The 21218-nt window shown below is 32.8% G+C and overlaps 2 protein-coding genes across 2 annotated transcripts; one reads left to right on the forward strand and one right to left on the reverse strand.

Moving 5' to 3' along the window:
• The first annotated feature begins 702 nt into the window (after nucleotides 1-702).
• Nucleotides 703-17986, forward strand: Msr-110. The gene is made up of 7 exons (XM_070638232.1): nucleotides 703-814; nucleotides 1285-1554; nucleotides 11335-11526; nucleotides 15895-16142; nucleotides 16233-16394; nucleotides 16461-17446; nucleotides 17518-17986. Exons 2-7 carry the CDS (start codon nucleotides 1468-1470, stop codon nucleotides 17532-17534), a joined length of 1692 nt encoding a protein of 563 aa, XP_070494333.1. The 5' UTR covers nucleotides 703-814; nucleotides 1285-1467; the 3' UTR covers nucleotides 17535-17986.
• A 27-nt stretch (nucleotides 17987-18013) lies between these two features.
• LOC139088892 (transmembrane protein 145-like) lies at nucleotides 18014-20864 on the reverse strand. The gene is made up of 5 exons (XM_070638231.1): nucleotides 20689-20864; nucleotides 20478-20627; nucleotides 19749-20418; nucleotides 19301-19689; nucleotides 18014-19212 (listed from the first exon to the last, which is right to left on the reverse strand). The coding sequence occupies exons 1-5, from the start codon at nucleotides 20776-20778 to the stop codon at nucleotides 18118-18120; spliced, it is 2394 nt and encodes a 797-aa protein (XP_070494332.1). The 5' UTR covers nucleotides 20779-20864; the 3' UTR covers nucleotides 18014-18117.
• Between the last annotated feature and the right edge of the window lie 354 nt (nucleotides 20865-21218).

The following is a 21218-nucleotide window of genomic DNA, read 5'->3' on the forward strand; positions in this document are numbered from 1 at the left end:
TGAAGTTATGAGGCTTTTGTCACATAATGTCTCCATTGCTAGGTATATCCACATTGACAATCTGCAATAGTAACTGTAAAATTATATTGGTGGAATCTTGCGAGTTGAAACTAGGTACATTGCAAGGTACATCAAGTCTTATAACGTATCCATGTCCTTGCAACATGCAGAGTACATACAAGCTACGAGCATTGGTTCGGATCCCACTATTAATTTTGATTTAAAGGACTTAGCATCATAGATTATCAATAATAGTGCCTCCAGTTCATAAGGTTGAGCTCTTCAATCATTATAGCCAATTTTGACATAGGAAACAACTTGTGACTCTTGGGGTGAGGAACTGATTCTGGATCCTTTTCCCATCAAAAACCTCGGTAGACGATAGGTACATAAATTACCATCCTCTTTTTGGGTTAAACTATTGCAAAATCGAAGATCAGCTGAACAGACAAAATGAGGACTAAATAGCAGTTCCTCTATAAAAATAGATTGCAAAAGTTTACTAATATTTGTCACTGTATTGGTGGTGTGAAGTTCACATCATTCAATTGTCTAATATTAATGTGCTGATCAGTGTTACACGATGTGTATTTAAATACAGTCATTCATATGGAAGAAGATGTAGATAGCGGGCAACACTATAGAAACTTAACACCAAAACAGAATTGAAGAAAACAAAACATACACATTTCCCCAACTCTCCCCACTTCACGTTGAATGTACTTGTCTATATAAAACGCGATGCTTGAATGGCACAAGGTTTCATTTCTGAGTTTTCTGTCGCTGTAGCTGCAGTGAATGCATATATATTATAGTGAGTGTAATTTTTTTTGTTCCTTTATTCATTCTTTTATTTTCGTGTCATTTCTGCTCGTTTTTCCTCTCGCTTAACAATTTGCATTTTTATTACTTGCCTGCCTGCCTGACTGTTTAATCTCCATCCAGTTTTAATTTCATTTTTACTAAGAATTGTGCATATGTACATAGATTTCAAGTGACTGGAACTGTGGAGAAATTTATTTTTTTCTTCACATTTTTCATGCTTTTCATTCCATCAGCCTAACTAACAGAATGCGGCAAAAATGACACAAACATAAAGAAGCATAATCATAATATGAAAAAAAAAAATAATAATAATAAATTGTGCATTAGAAACCTGCGTAATCAAAAGTGCTGTTATTATTATGCTGAAAAAAGTCATGTTAAAATAGAATTGTGTTTAATTTGCAGAAAGTTAATATTATTATCTCTTTATTCTCTTACTCATATTGGAATTAAAAATAGAAAGAAGAAATTGATAACACATTGAAGTGAAAAGTGATAAACAGATAAAGATATACAGCCCGAGGAAAATAAAAAGGCAGTGAAAATAATAGAAAATTACGTTAGATATAAAAAGTTGTCCCGTTTTGGATTAAAAGAATTAATCGACAATAATAAAGAGAGCAGTTATAACTGAGAGGCAAGATGGAGATCAAGGAAAAAATGGATACTGATTCTATTGTAGCAAAGCCTGAATATGCTGCATCGGAATATTCAACAGAAGCACCTCCGGTGAGTTTCTATTTTTTGTTATTTTTTTGTGGTTAAAAAAACATGAATTGGGCAAGTTTCAAATTAAGCTCTTGAGTAAGCCTAAGGGAATGTTCATAAATGACATCAGCCAAAATTATTTTTGGAGAGTATTTAATCTTTTTATCTGCTTCGCTGGTCGTAGAGATCAAATGCGATCAATGTAGTCTGAAGCTGACTCGATCACTGGCTGCCTTCTGCCAATTTTCAATTCTAAAAGCTTCTGTATCTAGCCTTTTTGGAAAGGATTTTGAATTTTGAAAGGACGTGTTCAGTTTAAAATATCAAAAGTCTCTTTTCAAGAGCTTTTTGATTTTTGAAAAGGACACGTTCAGTTCAACATATAATTTAAATTTGAGAAGACCGTTAAAATTTAAATTCCAAAACTACGGTAAAATGAAACCTATTCTTAATTCAATTATTTATGATATATTGTTATCTGTCGATGACAATAAACATTAACATTGTCACAAAACCTCACTTCATCGCTAAATGCGAGACGTCATTGGAAGACAACTCCCATACCAACAATTTACAAAAAAATCAACGAAAAAATGTGTGAAATTGCAATTGAATTAATTTGTTGTTAAATTGTGCAGATGATGATGATGAAGCATAGGATAAATACCATCATTTGATGAACAAAAATTTCTATACAATAACAAACAGTTGCTGCATGTCTCACACCCTTTTCCGACTAATGTTAATCCCTCCCATTTCGCCAACTCAAGGCAATCGAGCTCTCGTTTTTTTGTGACTTTTTATTTCTACTGAAAGATTCATTAATGGTTTCAGCGAATCGATGTCTCTTTTTTTGACAAGTCACTTGAATTTTCAAGAAACTCATTTCGGCTAAAAATAGCAAAATTTACATGAGCAATTCAATTAAGTTAAAAACAAAAAATTGGTGTCACTCATCGACAATGAGTGAAAATAGAAAAAGTCACAAAAAATCACCGAATCTTTCACTACCTGATTAACATTTGACTACTAATAAATGCATGTGTAATATCCTCTGAAATGAAAAGGAGAAAAGATAAGCACAGATTTATCTTCAACAATAAATGTTTTCACCGTCACTGACCGCTATCATTTTGCGGATATTGTTTCTTCATTTTTAATCTCATTTAGTCATCAACAAATAGACGGTTGAAAACAGTAGCCGAGACGCCAAGCTTTTCTTTCTTACAACTTTTATTGTCTGTTATGTTGTTTTTTTGGGAACATGAGATGCGTATCATTGATTAATGATTTGCGTCACTTCATTTACAAATTAGTTGGCTACCTGCTGTATACCGAGAAATATAAATGTTTTCATTAATAATACTGCAGGTTTTTAACTGTCAAAAATTTGAATTTATTTAAAACACTAACACTATGAAAGGAAATTGTCAAATTTTGATTTGCAAAATTTTCTACTTTTGGTTGAATTTATTTAGCACAGAAGCATTGCAAATGCTTATTTAATGACTAATCTAACTAGCAAAAGCTAAAAAACTATAAATCTGTTGATAATTGTGCAAAAAATTTGAAAATTCAATTTTCGAAATATGTTTGTTTGTATTAGTAAACAATATTTCGTATTATCGAGTGTACTTTGTGCAGGAAATCTGCAGATGCTGGTCAATACCACAAAGATGATAAGCAAGGCTAGTCTAACAAGACCTGCATAATTTTTAAGTGTCTATTGTTTAGACTAATTTTTTCAGTGTTAAAACTTGTTCTGCACATGCAAAAACCACTAACACTTCATGTGAGGAATTGCCTGATGAACTTTAAATATCAAGTTGTGAATAAGCTAAGCTAATAAAAAATATAAAATCTCTGTCCTCGATTGACATCAATTGCGCCAAGCATGAAAGAATAATGAAAATATTTCATTAAATTAGCTACAAGTCCAACGAATGAGATTAAGTCAGGTCTAAGTCCAATATCGCCAACATTAATATGAGTCAATGAGTGAGAAAGAAAGAACTTTCGCTTTTATTTACCAAAGAAAATTTATTGCAACACATTTTCATTATTTTGCAATACTTATTTCTTACATTTCATGTTCAGCTTGGTTCATCAGTTGTGCATGCACTTTTTTTTCTAATACTTCCATCATCATTCAACATGAACTTTACAGAAAATTACTTTTACTTTCAAAATCTTCGCTGACTATGAAATTAACATCAATTGTTTGTCCACGGCATGAGCACTTAAAAATACATCATACTGACTATTGTGCGTCACATGACTTCTTCGCAGTAGCTATATATAGTTTTTAATGATAATTTTCATGAAGTGAAATTACCAAAAATAATTTTTATCGCATTAAAATGAGCATGTATGATAATTTCCAACAATATCCATATGCTACATGCACACAAAACAAACAGTAATTTGGTTGTTAATATGAGAATCTTCAACAATGCATTCATAGTGCGATAATGCATACAATTGCATGACTCTTACTTTATATCCATGAATGAAACAATCTTCCATTGTCTTTTTTGTTAAGCTTGAATCTTTCTCTCTCGACATCCACGCAAAAAGTAAGTAAATGAATAGTGCAAACCCGAGCAGCATAAGGAGGATCGCTGACTTGAGTCGAAATGAGCCGTAATGGCGACGTTAGATCAATTTAGAGTCTAACAGTTAATAAGGTTTCGAGCGACACAAATGATTAAGGTCCTCCTCGAAACTTTTCAGGCTCCGCTAAACCTCTTTTATTAACACCAAATGGAAGCTGCCTCCGTTTAGTAAGGCTGCCAAATATAGGCGGCATTTGTGACGCTCGTAGGTCATGTAGCAATGATCCCTAATAGGCAATGCGCAATGGCGACGTTAGATCAATTTAGAGTCTAACAGTTAATAAGGTTTCGAGCGCATGATTTCATGGTACAGCTAGGTCACTAACTTACTTCCTAGGTGACGGCACACGAGGGTTCATTGCTGCATTTAGATTTCGAAACTGGATATGTCTTTAGATAACTTCTCCAGTCTCTAATTCCCAGCATTTTCGTATCGTTGCTCACACACTACGGTACCTAAAAGCGGTGTTTTTGCCGGTTAGGGTGATCCAGTGAACACGTTGTGCTGCTCAGGTCTTGCGAGACTTTGAATTTAGTATGAAAAATCCAATTAAACAAGTCGACAATATCATTTCGAAAAACAAGGCACATCTCTCAAAATATCAACGTCGACGTTTAAAGTTATCTAATCTTCCTGCATTATATTAATGCAAAACAATGACTTTCCATTGTTTGCATGATTCGTATACGCAAAAAATGAGCGTACAACTGACAGATCTTCATTTTTTACCGACTTGTGAATGCCATTTGCAGGAAAATGCAATGAAGATATAGAAGAAGCATGAAGCAAGAAACGTTTGTGAACTTTAAGAAACAATTGAAAAGTCATTTTTTACGGAAATGCTTTCAATTTTACTGTTTATCAATTTTATGCGGTGGAACTGACCACAAAATTTCTATTTCTCATAATTTCCATTTTTTCTGCAGAAAATTAAGCAATAAATAAGTTATGTAAATTTTTGGGTATAAATGCCGAGACTTAATTGCTCATTAAAATATTATGTCTAACAGACAAAGATCCTGGGAAAGAATAATGGCTTTGACTTGGCATGAGCAGTTCATAAATTTTTATTTAGATCTAAAACCTTTATATAGTCACAATATTGATCAACAAAGCAAAAAAATGCTTTATTGTATGCGAAATGAGGAATTTCCAGTCAAAAACGGAAATGAGTTTTTAAATAATTTGTGCCGAATCACATGACCGCTAGTGTGTTGATCCAATGACAACAAATGATAATTATTATTATGAAGAAGACTCGCAATTCACAAGATATGAATTAATTTAAAGCTTACTTTGTTCCATTTTGAAAAATCATTGCAATGACCTAACATCCAAAAGTTAATTTTAAACTTGCTATCATTCATTATTAAAGCTATTATATCTCTATAATTTGCGACAGCAATAACAATCATATCTACTTCTTCTTCTTCTTCTTTTTCGTGTTGTTGCTGTTGCTGCTTCCAAGTGTAACTAAAAATAATTATATTTCTATTCAATAACTTCACTTGCTGCAATGAATTTCTTCTCCTTCAATTTTCTTTTGTGATCATACGAATCATTTAACTGCAGAGGCAATGTACTTCGACTGCCTTTCTTTTTCGCTTCTTTCCACAAAATATAAATAAAAAGACAGAGAGAGACTTTCAAAAATATATAAAAAGTTTCTTTATTTAAATTGCTTCCCACAAGTTTTTAAATGTAAAATAATTATGTACATCAATAAAACTTTTAAATGTGGCGAATTTCTTGTGGATTCGGATGTAGTTACATCAGTGCTGAACAACCTTTTAACATTCGCGGTTCGCCTTGGTGGTAAGACTCAACTGAAGCCGCACATGACGTACACTTCATGGCATTTTCAAGCATACTAGTGTGCCGCGGCACACAGGTTGACCACCCCTGAGTTACATTGTAGCACTTTATTATAGCGAAATCCAGCAAAATCGTAAATTAGTTCTCATGAGGCTTCACTCGTATAGAATTGCTGTATATAAAATTATGCGTACTATTTTCAATAGAGGATCAACAACTTTTTAAGGAGTTTTCAAGTTTTGCTTTCGTTTGATCTTCATCTTGTATGAAAACTCGAATCTTTATTTCATACCATACTTGAACTTCCTTAAAAATATGAACCATATGGTTGTTTATTTCCAAATTTATTGTCATTTTTATACTTCGGTAAATAATGTCTATGAGTAATCAATTTTTACTCTCTCTGTCTCCTTTAGTGGCACAGTATTTTCTAGAATGATACATTATTGAACCCCTTCAGAATGCTGGACATTATTAATAAATGACTAAAATGAAAGTTCCAAGAAAAGACGATATTTGTCAATACCTAAAAAGTATAAAATTTATTAAAATCAATAAAAATTGGATGGAATTATGAATAAATTGGCAAGATCCACAGTCGACTATACGAAATATTGTATACTAATACAAACAAAGAAATTTCTTTTTTTTTGAAAATTTTTAAGCAAATTTTAATAGGTTTATTGTTTTTTAAACATCATTTAGTTATAATAACGAATAACAAAGCACTTGCAATGCTTCTGCACTTAAAGAATTCAATTTAAAGTGGAAAATTTTGCAAATCAAATTTTAACAATTTTCTTTCATAGTGTTAGTGTTTACAAAAAAAAAACAAATTTTGGACACTTCGAAAATGTAAAATTTTACATACTTTTACACATGAATACATCTGATTGTTTTGTAAATTTCATTGACAAAAACTCATTATTAAATCACCAATTTTTCATCAGCATACTAATGCTACATCTCAATCAACATGCATAAATTAAAACTCTTTTAAAGTCCATGACAATCAAGTGCTTTTACAGCATTTATGCTTATTACAGTCAACAATAATAAATAAATTTTTGTTTACTAAACATAAGTCGCAAAAACTCCACAGTCACGTCAAAACATGTGCTGAATGTCGCTATTAAAGCGTTAAAATCATCACGATTTCTGCTGACTTTGATTAAAATTGAAAATTTTGTAACTTTTCATATCCAAAGAACGTAAAAACGTTACTTAATTCATACAGCACGATGTGTAAACTTTGAAAATGTAAACATTCCCATGTTTTTGAAAGCATCAAACCTCTAATTGGCCTTAGTTGAAATTTTTTGACATGATGACTCTGTCCGAAGTTCCTTTGATAAATAGACAATGTTCAGCAAGAGTGTATTTGATGAGCTAATGACGTCTGAATTTAATGATCTTGTTTTGATCTTAAAGTCAGAGGAAGTGTGACGGAAATACCTAGAAGGTTATAAAGTTGATGATGTTCGTGGAATTACTAAATTTAATTTAAAATTCTAATTCCAAAGTATTCTAAAGTCATTTCTAGAAGACATGATATAGCTTTTAGTGTTTTGATCGTCTTAACTAATTAAATCCAGATTATAATGATGATCACTGGTCTGGAGCGCAGTCAAACTGATTGCGTCACAGGAACCAGATATAACAATATGTTCATAATCTAATATTTGTATTCAGCATGGGGATTACCCTTAAAAAAGATGAACCGAAAATGAAAGCACCGAAGAACCGGTTTATTTTGGGAATTGCCTCCAATTTATCTCGTGTTCTGTTTATGAATATTTATTTAACGACTTTACGTCTATGTTAACTCCGATTGACGTATTCATCACATGAGACAATCATCTCATTTGAAAAAAAGTTTCACATATAATACACAAAGAGGAAAGTCATCATAATGAGCGTAAAGATTTCATATTTTCAAGAAGAAATCGTTAAACGAATAGAAAACAGACATAAAAGGTAGACACTTGATGTAGTCTTTTAAATAATATTTGAATAAGCGACAATAAGAATAACTTTGCATGAAAAGAATGTAAACTTTAACTTGTGAATTTTACATTGAGTCTTTAGTTCCCCTTCAACTGTTTGTTATGAATATGAATGACAAGGTCAGTTTAAAGTTATACAGTATGAAGTTATACAGAATTAATGGTCATAATTCTAAGTCCAATAAAGAAAAACTCTTCTTATTTTCGAGGAAATTGCTAATGCAGACTTAAACACATTAGTTCCAATACATATCTATTATTTGCAATTACAGTTCTAAATCAGTACCTCCTTCATATGTTGCTTGAATACGCTTTTTAATTCTGTTTCTAACAGGAAATCACTGTTGAAAGATTCACACAATAATTACATATAAGCACAGCTGCAAAATGCAGGCAGATTTATTAAATGATGACATTTTCGTGAATGAATTGCGCAGCAGATTATAGTAATATTCAGGTTCTGCACTTCAAACTTTTTCCTGAGTTGAATGATTTATTGAGATTGATGCGAAGTAAGTAGCTGCACATGTGGGAATTTAGTTTCTACTAGAAATCAGTCTTTCACTAACTTAAAAGTGCAGAACAATCACTAATCCGGATTTAGATGAAAATTAACAATCGTCACTTGATGCTAAGTAATTAAAATCATTTAGAGCATTACATGTTTGTGTATGCAGCACTGCCGACAAGATAATAAGTTTGATATTTCAATCTGTCAGTCATCTAGTATATTGAAGATCCTTAAACTAAGATTACTGCGAAATATAACTTAATTTAACTAAAATATTTTGTTAATTTAATTAACGACTTATTTGTGCAAATTTTCAGTCGCTCGTTAGTTCCTGGAAAGTTTAAGAACTTTTAGCACACCTACGATAATCCCATATTTGATATTTCATCCAACAACTCATTAGAAAATACTTTGCATAACATTAAGGTACAGAATTACAGTCGTAAAATGTAAAATAATATTATTTTCACCGCATCTATCTAATGACTCAATTTATTAATTTATAGACATGCTAATGAATTTATTGAATTACTTTATGCATATTGTGTAATGGCTATTCTAATGTACGCATGCTGCCCGAGCGACACAGACTAAACCATGGAGATTTCAAGGCATCACTAAAGCTCTTTCATTAGCACCAAATGGAAGCCCCTCCTCTTCCCATAGTGACTTTCATATGGATGATTCTATTGTATATGACTTACTTACTTACATATAGATTACTTGCATCTGAAGCTAGATCTATCGCTTGTTAATTACCGATGCCAAGTGAATTTCCATCTCTATCGACAGCATCTTTCCTCGAGTTCCTCGTGATCGCTTGCCTTCTGTATGACTTCCATATGAAATCTTCATTTGCGTCGCTCAGGCTGTAATGTTAGATAACAAGTAGGAAAAAGATCAAAAAGTGAATGAATTAAATTCATCAAGTGTCGTCATGTGAAGCACAGTGTTGTGAGACATATGCGGAAAAAATAGTTTTCTCATGTCTAATTTTTCTGGCATGTTTATTGTACATGAACTCGATTAATGGTCGCTACTTCAGTATTTATCCATATAACAAATGGTAATAAACATCCATTTAGATTACTTTTCAATCTACTGTTGTTATAAGCACTTATCATGTCATCGAGATATTTACTAATAAACTTTAAAGTAACAAATAGTCACATCTATCCGTATTTATATCATCTATAGTTGTGTGTTGACGTTTTAACCTTTAAATGATTTTCACGAAAGATTCAAATTAGCAGACAAACAATTGAATACAGACATGTATCATCCATAAATCATATGTATAGAAATTCCCAGAAATTAGCCTGTTGTGTGTATTTTTAGACTTTAAAATGGCCGAAAGGCATTATATTCAAATTGATGAACGGAAAGCTAATGATTAGATAAGAATCATTTTGCCATTTTTATATCGGAATTAATCATGTAATTGAGCTTTAATTGTACCTCCTATTTCACGATATCAACGTAATTTAGTGTGTAATCATCAATGACTGTAATAAGATGTAATTACGAAAAATAACCATTTACTTACATGAAGCTTGTGTTATGCTTTTGATATTAATATCCCATTATACCTAGTTGACTTTTTCCCTTTATGTACATCATCACTAATATCGCATTAAAAGTTGTGGAATATAAAAATTAACTGAACATGAAAATGTCCATTCATTTGATTTCAAAACCTTTTCTCATGCTATAAAGTTGAAAACAATTGGAAGTCAGATTGATGCATATTTTTATGTTAATTACATGACTCGAGGAGATGAGAAATAATTTAATGAGATAAAGTTTTTTGTTCAATGCATTTTCATGATTGATGCAGTTTTATGTACATTTTGTGCTTCTTTTTTACAATTTTTTATTTAATTTTTTTCATTGGATAGACTTAGAAGCTATTCATTTATGATGGCCTGGAGGTCATCTTGTATTGGTAATTTATATAAACACTTAATGACAAAGTAAAGGAAGACTCTTATTTGTTTGGATCTTAGATGGTGATCAACTCATATTTTCATACATTGTTGCACATCATTTAAAAGCTTTAAGATTAGGCGGCAATGCTGTTTGAATAGAAAATGGGGTTACTTGGTTTTATACTAAAGTAATTTTTGAATAAGCCTGAATTCAACAGGTTGACATGACTCTAGCATGGTGCTGAATTTTTAACCGGATCCAACAGAATGTCAGAGTCATGCCAATCTGATTTTTGATGGATTAACAGATTCGTATTATTCGAGAAGGATCGATGCAGATTCAAAAACCTTCAGTTTATCTCTATGAATCAGCATTTATAGATGACTACTTTAAGAAAACAAGTCTTCTGCAAATGGCTGTTCAATAAATTTTACTAAGCAGAAGCGTAGTCAGGTATCTGTATTTGGGATCAAAAGCCTTTCTCAACCGAATTTTTTAGTAGATTTGATGATTAGTTCCTTTTGATTCTGTGAATCGTAGTTTAGTAGATTTGGAAGGGTATTTTGAGAGGAACTAGGCAAAGAGTGTGCTCGAAAGAGTCGAGTAAGCTGAGACCAGCGCACACTAGCATGCTCATCAAGTATATTAAAGATGAGGAAGAACCCGAGCATTGCTTTTTGCCTGTTAAGGTAAAATTTAAAACTTAACCTTAAAATTTTGAAAATCCATACTTCGATCAACTTCTGACTACATTCTTGTTACTGAGTATTTTGGAATATTAATGTCACACAGCAGATTTAAGATATTACTTGATATTTACTACTCAATGAGCCTTGATACTTTGAAAAAAAAAACTTGCATATTTAATCCAACTTTGCATTTATACAGCTATTTAAAACTAATTTTAATCTTCTCTATTTCCAGGCATACAAACTCCGATCAGCAAGCTCAGTAAAAATCGCCAAAATTATTTCATTTACAATAATTTTATCATCCGTAATTTTGGGCTCATTTTTGCTTGCATCGACATATTTGCAAGCTAAAGCAACCTGTGATCAAGTGTCTGCATTAGATGCAATATTGGATAAGGAATTAATGATCGAAGCAATGCAACAGGTATGTACCTTTTTTGGGCGACCAGAATAAAGTCAAACGTGACAAAACATTAATTAGTCACAACCTTGACTTCATTGATCTTAATTTGTCAATAGTCTCGAAAAAAAGAGAGCTTTTGTGTCCAAAACAAAGTTTATTGGATTTTCACGACTTGTTATTCGTGTGGCCTCTAAGCTTGAAATGGTTTTTTAGATTTCCAATATGCTCTTCTTACTCCAATCGTTTTTGCTAATTTAATAAAGTCAAGTTATTGAATTTTAGTGCGGAATTTTAATTTGCATTTATTGGAATCACCTCAATATATTCATCATTTTAATTGGACAGAGCTTATTAAATTTTCATTAATATTTAATTAAAGAATGTATTCATTTTTTGCAAATTAGAGAGTCTCTGGGGATTTTCCAACTAATATAATATTTGTAATATCCAACACAATCCAAATTCGATTAAGCTATGACTCAATGTTCATAATTAATAAGCAAAACATCGTACTCGTCCCCGTTTTATGTAAATTATCTATAGCTATAGTAAAAATTGGGTTATTGTATAGAAAACTGCTAACTTTATTTTATTCTGGATAAATCCAGATGATCAATGAGCTCAATTGAGTTCAGATTAAAATTCTATAGTCTTGCGAGCAGTAAATTCAGTAAAATAACTGTTGGCGATATTTCAAGGTCTTGTACGATTCTTGAATAATGCTCAGTGAAAGAACAATTTCTTTTCTTTTCAAGCAATTGCATTGCGGTGTCTGACAAACTGTTTTTTATTTACGAAAAAGCAACAAAACGTAGAAGAGCTTATAGAAATAAAATAAAATAAAAATATATTAATCATCAGCAGTTGTTGTTACTTCTATGTATGGTAGAAAGTTTTACGACACAATGACTTCAAACAATACCACAAGTTAGCAAGCAGTAGAAGATAATTAGACCAGTTCTTTGTGTTTTGAATGAAAACATGGAGAGAAAGAAGCATAAATTTACACACATTGGAAGCTTTCTGCGCTGTTTTTATTTAAATTAACATATAGATTATGTTTATCACATTTGCTTGCTATCTCAAAATAGATCTAAATGTGTGAGAAACTCTTTATTATTGTAATTTCATTTTCTTATCAGTGTCGATCGTGCAGTGTTGCGTAAATAAGAAATAGAAATGTCTATTGTTGGATATAAATGTTGTAATTGAATTCGTTTAGGTGCCGTTCATAAATGAATAGCTGGCGGAATTACAGAAAAATTGTAATTCCGAATAACGAATCCCGAGTGAGACTCGAATCCACGTCCTACGATTTCCGGTTGCGTGCTTCTACCACTGATCTATCGGGGGTTATTCGACTATATGCCAAAGTGTCATATGTATATGAATTACACACTCTCTGTTTCCATCCCTAACAGGCAATGAACATGCTCTTGAGAGCTAGCTCACCTTAAATATACTAGATGAGCATGCTCGTGAGCGTTGCTCCTTGCTTAATCTGCTCTTAAGTGGACGTTCTTTGCCTGCTGGGGCAGCTAACTACTGCACTCCCAATAATATGTCGTTAAAAGGCCAATTCCTGGGTCCAATTCCAACAAGAACTGTATATTTAGATTCAGACACAACCTCGCCTTTCCAAATAGCCACGTCATTTGTAAACGACTTCATCCATTGAAATACGCATTGATTCGTGTTGAAATGCACCATTAACTGTTGTGCAACAATCCAGACACATATACGTCCATCGGCCACCCTTCCTTAAAAATTGAACGTCATTTATAAACGACTTCATCGATTGAAAACTAAATGACGTGCTGAAATGCGCCACCGACTGTTGTGCAACAAAACTCTAAAATTTTACGAGAAAAACAGTTGTCGTAATTCTAACAGTCGTAACTAGTCATAATCCATCAAAATTTACTTTCTAAGCGATTAATCAATAGCAATCAAAAAAATAATTTCGGAACATAAAAAATTGGAATCAGAAACGTGCTAAAAATCGGTAACAATTTTAGCACTCATGCATGACCAGAGTCTCAATAGCTTATTTAAAAGTTGAACGCTCGAATTGCTTCTGGAAATAATGATACGGTTGTATCAACATTTCTATGCTCATTTTTGGTATTTTATAAGAAGTTTCATAATCTATGCGAATTAGTGGTCATTCCATCCATAGTTTTACACTCGACTGTAAATTGATGAATGAAAGAAAATACTTGTGCGTAACTTAAAACGGAGTGCAAACATTAGGCTTGTCTGTCGTATATGCTATTTTTTTGTACAAAATCGGTTGTGTAATACAGCATGGCAGTTGTTAACATTTTTTTTTTATTCTGTCATAACGTTTGCATTCACAGAGCATAATGATGACATGTTGATAATGAATGGAAGTAGTAAAATAAAAAATTATAGGCACTGAATTCCTTGACACTACGTAAACAAACAAATTAGAATGAATCGCACTATAGTTACAGTTGGCACCAAACAGTTTTTATGTAAGACAAATGGAAGCACACACAGAATTTAGTAACTGTTTACTTACCATTCTTGCACAATGAATCAATAATGCCTTTAAAATCCAAGTAGGTACATAAATCGAATTGTTGGAGATGAAATGTTACGTGCATTAAACAATTGTGCAATTTATGCATTACATTCAATCATCTCTTTAATGATCTTTTGCAAAATATAATGGCTAATGTAAGCAACAAAGTTATTTATGCTGTGTCGGCATGAACTGTTCGTATCCAATGTATAATTTTTTGATTGAATGAAGCATAAATTTGATGATTTAATAGAAAAAGAAATAAGTTAAAGTAAGAAATGAAGCTCACTTCCGTTTTCCTTCTCTTTGTTTTATCCACCAAAATGGTATGGATGTACTTAACAGTTTTGAAGCTTATGTGATTTATTACATTTCTTCTCTTACTAATTCAACACTCAAGAGGCAATTTGTTATGCTTTATGTGACTGTTTAACTAATGATGTTAACAATTTGAGGGCAATGAGAAATGCCTGAGGATTAAAATTCAATCAAACTCAACATTTCATAATTTTTGAGCCAATTTTTTCCACGCCTACTGAAAATTTCCCTTTCAATACCCTAACAAAATACTCAAATTGAAAGCATAATACAGTAAACAAAAAAGTCCAAAACAATAGACCTTAATCTCATTTTCACACAATGAGATGCTATTTGTGTTATTGACGTGCTAAAATTGTAGACACATAGCTATACGTAAAAATAACTACATAACAGATGAGTTGAAGCTATAGCTTTTTTTTGCATAATTTAGTACAACTAAGTAAACATTCATGCAGCTGAGTTGCATCAACATTTAATGTATGTAAAAGGTTTTTAAGGGGTTTTACATTAATGATGTCTAAATGTTAAGTGTGGCTTCCATGTATAGCATCGTACATGACAGAGCCTTTTTAATTTGTGTACTAAATACCACAGCAGATTCTCTTCTCATTATGGTAAACTCTAAGCTACTCTATGAGCAATTCAGCTTGGATGTAAGCTTGTTTTAAATTGACTTTAGTAAGAGTTCAACTATTAGAGCTCTCGATTTATACGAGATCGAATACTGGTCATTGCAGCCAAGTGCCATGTTAATTGCCATTTGGATGGTTTATGTGTTCAGGTCATGACAGCCAAGTAGCTTTCAAGTGGCAATATTCATGTAAATTGCCATGGTGTATGGCTGCCATGAAAAACTTGTGCTGATCGAGCTATAAATGCTATGTCTATATTTCGATAGTTCCCTTGCATCCAAAGAACGTGATCTCAAGAGCAGATTAAGGTACGAGCTCACGAGCATGCTCATCTAGGATACCTAAAGTGAGCAAGCTCTCGAGAGCATAATCTTTGTCAGTTAAGGTTTGATACTTTTTGGAGAAACGCAGTCCGAAATCACTTGATGCCTCCTATGTAAATATTGCATGTCATAAGTTAATAACTCTCAGTATGTATGTAAAAAGTACAAAGTAAGCAAACTTTAAATTCATAAAACAAAAAAGAAAAATCCCTCAAACAGCAAGTACAGCGATATGCATATTGAATTTAAAAGAGTTACATGAAATGGCATTCAAAAAGGTGAAATATGAATTATGAACGAAATAAAGACTATAAGAAGAAAGAAGAGAGCAAAACAGGAAAAATATGGTGGTCACGCCACGCAAATTGGGTTTATATAGCTTTTATGAACTAAAAGTGAAAGTAAAGTTTTTAAGAAATGTACACACATAGAGAAAGGAAGTGCACAAAAAAGGTGCTAAAGAAATAATAATTTTTGTTAATGCCGCTTTTTACTATGACTCATGCTGCGATGAGGCTTTTAACACAATTTTTAATGGTATTTATTTTTCTTCTATTGCAAATAGGATCTTCCACGACCTGAAGCACTTCAAACACGTGAAGCTACTAATAATGTTGTACAAGACTTGAGTAAAGATGAAATGAATAAGCCAAATAAGAAAGATGAGACTAATCCTGATGATGTTGAGGCAATCAATACCGAAAATGAAATCGATTCTAATGACGATGATAGCATGAAGAAAATTCGTGTCAAACTTCCATTAGACTTTGATCTTACTGAATTGGCACACAACCTTTTAATGAACAATCAAAAGTAAGAATTTCATCAACTGCTGTTTGCTTATTCTTATTTATTTTCTTCGTTTCTTTTTTCAATAACTAACTGATTATTATTGTTCTTTAGGTCACGCATGAATTGTGTTGTTGAACGTCGTCGTACTGAAGAAATGAATGAGAATCCAATGAAGGCAACGAACCCATTCGCTGCATTCTTGGCTGATGAACAACCAAAGGAAAAAGTTACAGGAGAACGTGTCTCAATCTTCTGTGAAACTGGAGCACCAAAGTAAGCTTTTGAAGATTCTTTATGATTAAGTCTGATTACTGATGATTATTTATTCTCATTAAATAGGGAACAAGAACCAGTTGTTCATGTTCGTAGAATTATCATGCCTTTCCCATTCGCTGGACCAGGTCCAATGCATCGTTTCGGTCCACAAATGCCACCCCAAAATCAACCACCATTCCCAATGCCTCAATTCCAACCACAAAACCAACTTAACTTCCCACAACAGAACCAAATCAATTTCCCACCACAAAATCAGATCAACTTCCCACCACAAATGAGAATTCCTTTCCAACAACCACAAATGCCATTCCATCCACCACAAAATATGCCAATGCATCATCAACAACCACAAGAAGAATTTCCACCAATTCCAGCACAAATGATGAGTCCACCACGTCCAGAAATCCCACAATTCCGTCTCATCAATCCAGCTCAACCACAACAAAATCAACTTCCAAATTTCGAGAGACCAAATTTTGATAGACCAAACTTTGAGCGACCAAACTTTGAACGTCCACAACAATCAGAAAATGAAATGATTCCACAACCAGAAGTTCGTATTCAATTGCGTCGTATTCAAGTTCCAGGACCAATCAGTGACATCTTTCCATTCTTAAACAACCTTAACAATATGAACAGCATGAACAATGAGAAAGATATTGAAACACGTCCAAATGTTCAAGTTCAACAAGTTCCCCTAGCCGTAGCACTTTCAAAAGTCGGAATCACACCTGATGACTTGAGAAATATTCAACGCATGGCTGAAGAAAAGTTTCAACAACATATTCGTGAATTAGTAGCCGCTGATGACGATGACTCATCAGGCGATTCAGACTCAAATCAATCAGATGAAGAGGAAGAAGTTACCAAGCCAGAAATTGCACAAGAAGAAAAATCATCAGAAGAAAAGAAACAAGAACCAGCACAAGAAGACAAAAATGAGGAAGCACCACAAATTTTGGCATTAGGACGTTCAAATTTCGGTCGCAGTTTGAATCCAATTCAACTTCCAATTAGGCCAGAAATCCAAGAAGCTGAACGTGCTGATTGTAAGTTTATGCTTAAATGTTTATAGACATGATTTATGATCACTAAAATTTTGCTCTCTTTTTTTTTGCAGTCGTTCAGCCAAGATAAACTCGTGATCGAATCCATGAGCATTTTAATAACATCATAAAGTCCTAGCGAAAGATAAACATTTTGTTAAAAGTTATGATGGACATTAAAACATCTCATGCTTTCTCCTACTCTCTTCTCTTCATCTTGCTTTTAAGAAAGCACCAAACTACACAACAAAAAATACTATTTATGTATGCAAAAATGAGGAAGTGAAAGAATTGTAAAATTGTGATGTTATAAATATTTAATAATTGACATTTTCACATTGAAATAAAGCACCTCCAAAAAAGGTCGAATAAAGTATTAAGATAATTGTTGACTTACTGACAAAATATATATTAAAAACACACAACATGGATATGTTAAAGTCTTTAATATTTCGAATAGATTTATAGATTGTAAAAAAAATGTTATAAGCTTGTAAAGATGTTGAAATGGATACAAATAAAGTAAATTTTTCAAAAAGAGAAGAGGAACTTCCACTTTTGTGTGTGAATTGTGATTTTATTATCTGATAAATTTTCACATGTCATTATATAAAACATCATTAATAATTACTTCCAGTGCAGTTAATCAATCTACATCTAAACTAAATATTGTTTTAATGCTGCTGTTCAGTTCTCTTGACTGTGAACAGGTGCCTTGGAACGTCTTGGTTTTCACTCATTGATGGCAATTTTGTGGGCAATTTGATTGGATCTAATATTATTTTATTTGGTGCTTTCGCCTTGAATGGATTATCTTTTAGTATTGGTGGTTGTGTGTCTGGCGAATTTGGTTTGTTGCTGTCAAGTGAATCATTTACAGGCGTTGAATGATCATTTGAATTAGGACTAGTTGAAGCTTCTAGCGATAAATGACCAGAATCATTATCTTGACTGATATTTCTTCTACCTGGTTGAATGACACTTTCTTCACTTTCAAAGCTAGACATCCGATTATTTGAGGTTTCGGCAGAATTCTTTACAATTCCACTTTCTGTTTCCAATGAATCGTTATCCTCGTCTACTTCATCATCATCATAATTGTGCAATATATCTTTTCCATATAATCTTTCATTCGTTAAGCTCATTAATGGCGGCGGCTCATGTGTTGGTGATGGTAATCTATGATGGATGTTTTGTGAAGGCATACATTGTTGTGGTATTGATAGCGGAGCATTTGTACGGAAAGTATATTCATCACGAACAAAGCCGGCATTATAAATTCCTGCTGTACTGTGTACAAATTCTTCAGTTCTTCTTGAAAGTGGAATTATAATTGTAGCATCAGGAATTGTTGCTGGTTCATATGTATGTCGTGGATAATCTGCACCATCATCATCGTTACTTGCGATTCCAATATGATTTGTTTTCACATGATAAGGAAAGAAGCCATTAGCTCTAGATGGCCATGTTAACCATAAAAATGCTACGTGGCCAATGAATGCAATAATAGCAAATGCTGCAAACACAACACTTTCACGAATCCAAGGATCAAGTAGGCCAACAATCATAAAAATCAAAAAGGGGCCAGCTAATATCCAAAATGATCCCAAAATACTGAATGGAAAGTAAAATTTCCTCTTTTCGGGGAACTTCTTTATAGTCGTCGTACACGCAATCGAAAAGAATGCCCATGAAAAACATCGTAAGCCAGCAATGAAATAGCCAGCAGAACTTTCATACAAGTTAAGTACTTCACCTGGATCAAATGCCTATTGAAAGAAAATTTAATTATTCATTAGTTTAGTGCTATTTATTATTTATGTCCAATATTTAAAGGAAAAGAATAAGGCACATTACCTCTGCCTGATAGATGTAAAGTGAAACATACACGACGATATAAAGATTAATAAAAACTGTAATTTTAACAGTTGATGGTGTTGATAATCGTGCTCTTGTAATTGTATATCCTTTAGCCATTAACAATAGTAGCAGTAAGAAAGCAATTTCACTGGCACCTGTAAAAAATCCTCCAAATATTGTAAATGGTCCGAGACCAGAAACTGCATATTTTGCCCAAGTCACTGAATTAAGCAATACTCCAGACCATTGAAGCATAGCACTCAATGTGAATAATCGATATGTGCAATGATAGAGTTGCCTTGTTTTTAATTCCAAACCACACAAAAATATCGCCAGTAATAAGAAAGTGTACAGCAAGATTTGGGCCAATAGAACAGGTGGAATATCTAATGAAAAATTTAAAATGTCATGAATTTATGTTCAATTTACAGTTCAATGAACTTACACATTTCATCTGCAGAAAAATGTTCATGCCAAAAATCTCCAAGTGGTCCGTTTGTCATTTTAAATTTATACTTTACATCAATTCCTTTAGTACTTCCACAGTTTGCTAGAACAATATACCACCATCTTTGACGTGCACTAGTGAATGTTCCTGTATTATGACATGATACAATTATCGTTTGTTTCTTGTTCTGGTCAAAAAATCGAGGTAGCGCTTGCCGTTTAGTCCGATTCAAATTATCATTATCAAACATCTCTTCAACGTCTGCACGATATTCTGTCGTGTTCTCTAAATTATTATCTTGCGAACTTTGGTCATAAATCAAAGTTTTGTAGTCAGAGTCTGTAAAGTTGAAATTTTCTAAATCCACATCCGTGAATGTAACATTCTCTTCTGTTGAGTAAGTTGATGAACTGTTCTGATCATCCATTGTCGTAGGCATTTCTGTTGTTGACTTTAAAAACTTGTCAAAGTATGTCGAGTCAACACCGTCACTAGATTTTCTTGTAGACTGTGAACTTTCAGTGCTTGTGGATTGCTCGTTTGCCTGATTTTTTGGCGTGGACGTCCTTAAGGTACATCCAGATTTAATGTAGTATGGTGACCGAGCTGACAGTGTCACAATTTGATTATCAAGGACTGAAAGCACTGAAGACTTTTCTTGACATGTCTAAAATTATTTGTCAGAATCAGTGTTGGAAGTGCTTCCTAAAATAAATATTTTATTACCTTTGATGTTTTGTAAACCGAGTGCCATTGATGGGGCTCATCGTAGTAAAGAAGTAACTGTAAATCTCCATATTTCTTCTCGTACTCAATAAAGTACTCATAATGTCCACTTTCGGATAGAAAACAAAATCTTGACACAAATACCCAATCCTTAAATGCAAATTTACATAAATTAGAATTATTCTTGGCGATGAATATAAAACTTTTCTACCTCCAAAGTTTTTATGTGTCCTTCAACGTATTTTCCTTTCGATTTTACCACCAAAAAAATTAGAAAAATGAAAAATCCAATGACCTTCATAGCTTTATATATAAACTCAACGGCACTTTTCAGTAAGAGCACGCGGATTTAAACCAACTTCTTCAACTCCTATTAACTCACAACAATATCTCCTACTAATTAGGACTTCATTATTAAAAATGTGTGAGCTGTTGATTGACAATAAATAAAGACAATATAAAGCTTGTTGCCGCGGGCACTACTTTGATTGAGAAATTTTTATAAGGAAAATTCTCCATGACAACGCTAAATCAAAACATTATAGCGCTATTCGTTCCTGCAAGCTATACAATCTAATCGATTTCTGCTTTAACGACAATTGATAGAAATTTTTAAGCATGTATCCCCAAAAATTAGGGGTTCAGCTCCAACAAAAAAAATTCAAATACTGAATAACGTAATTATATTGCAGGAATCGTTTTCGTTTCAAAGGAGAAGGGAAAGAAGGATCTAAAATATCT

The sequence above is a fragment of the Chironomus tepperi genome, unplaced genomic scaffold, assembly GCF_022539635.2.
Source record: "Chironomus tepperi strain 1889 unplaced genomic scaffold, CSIRO-AGI_Ctep_v1 contig_172, whole genome shotgun sequence".
NCBI classification, from domain to species: Eukaryota; Metazoa; Arthropoda; class Insecta; order Diptera; family Chironomidae; genus Chironomus; species Chironomus tepperi.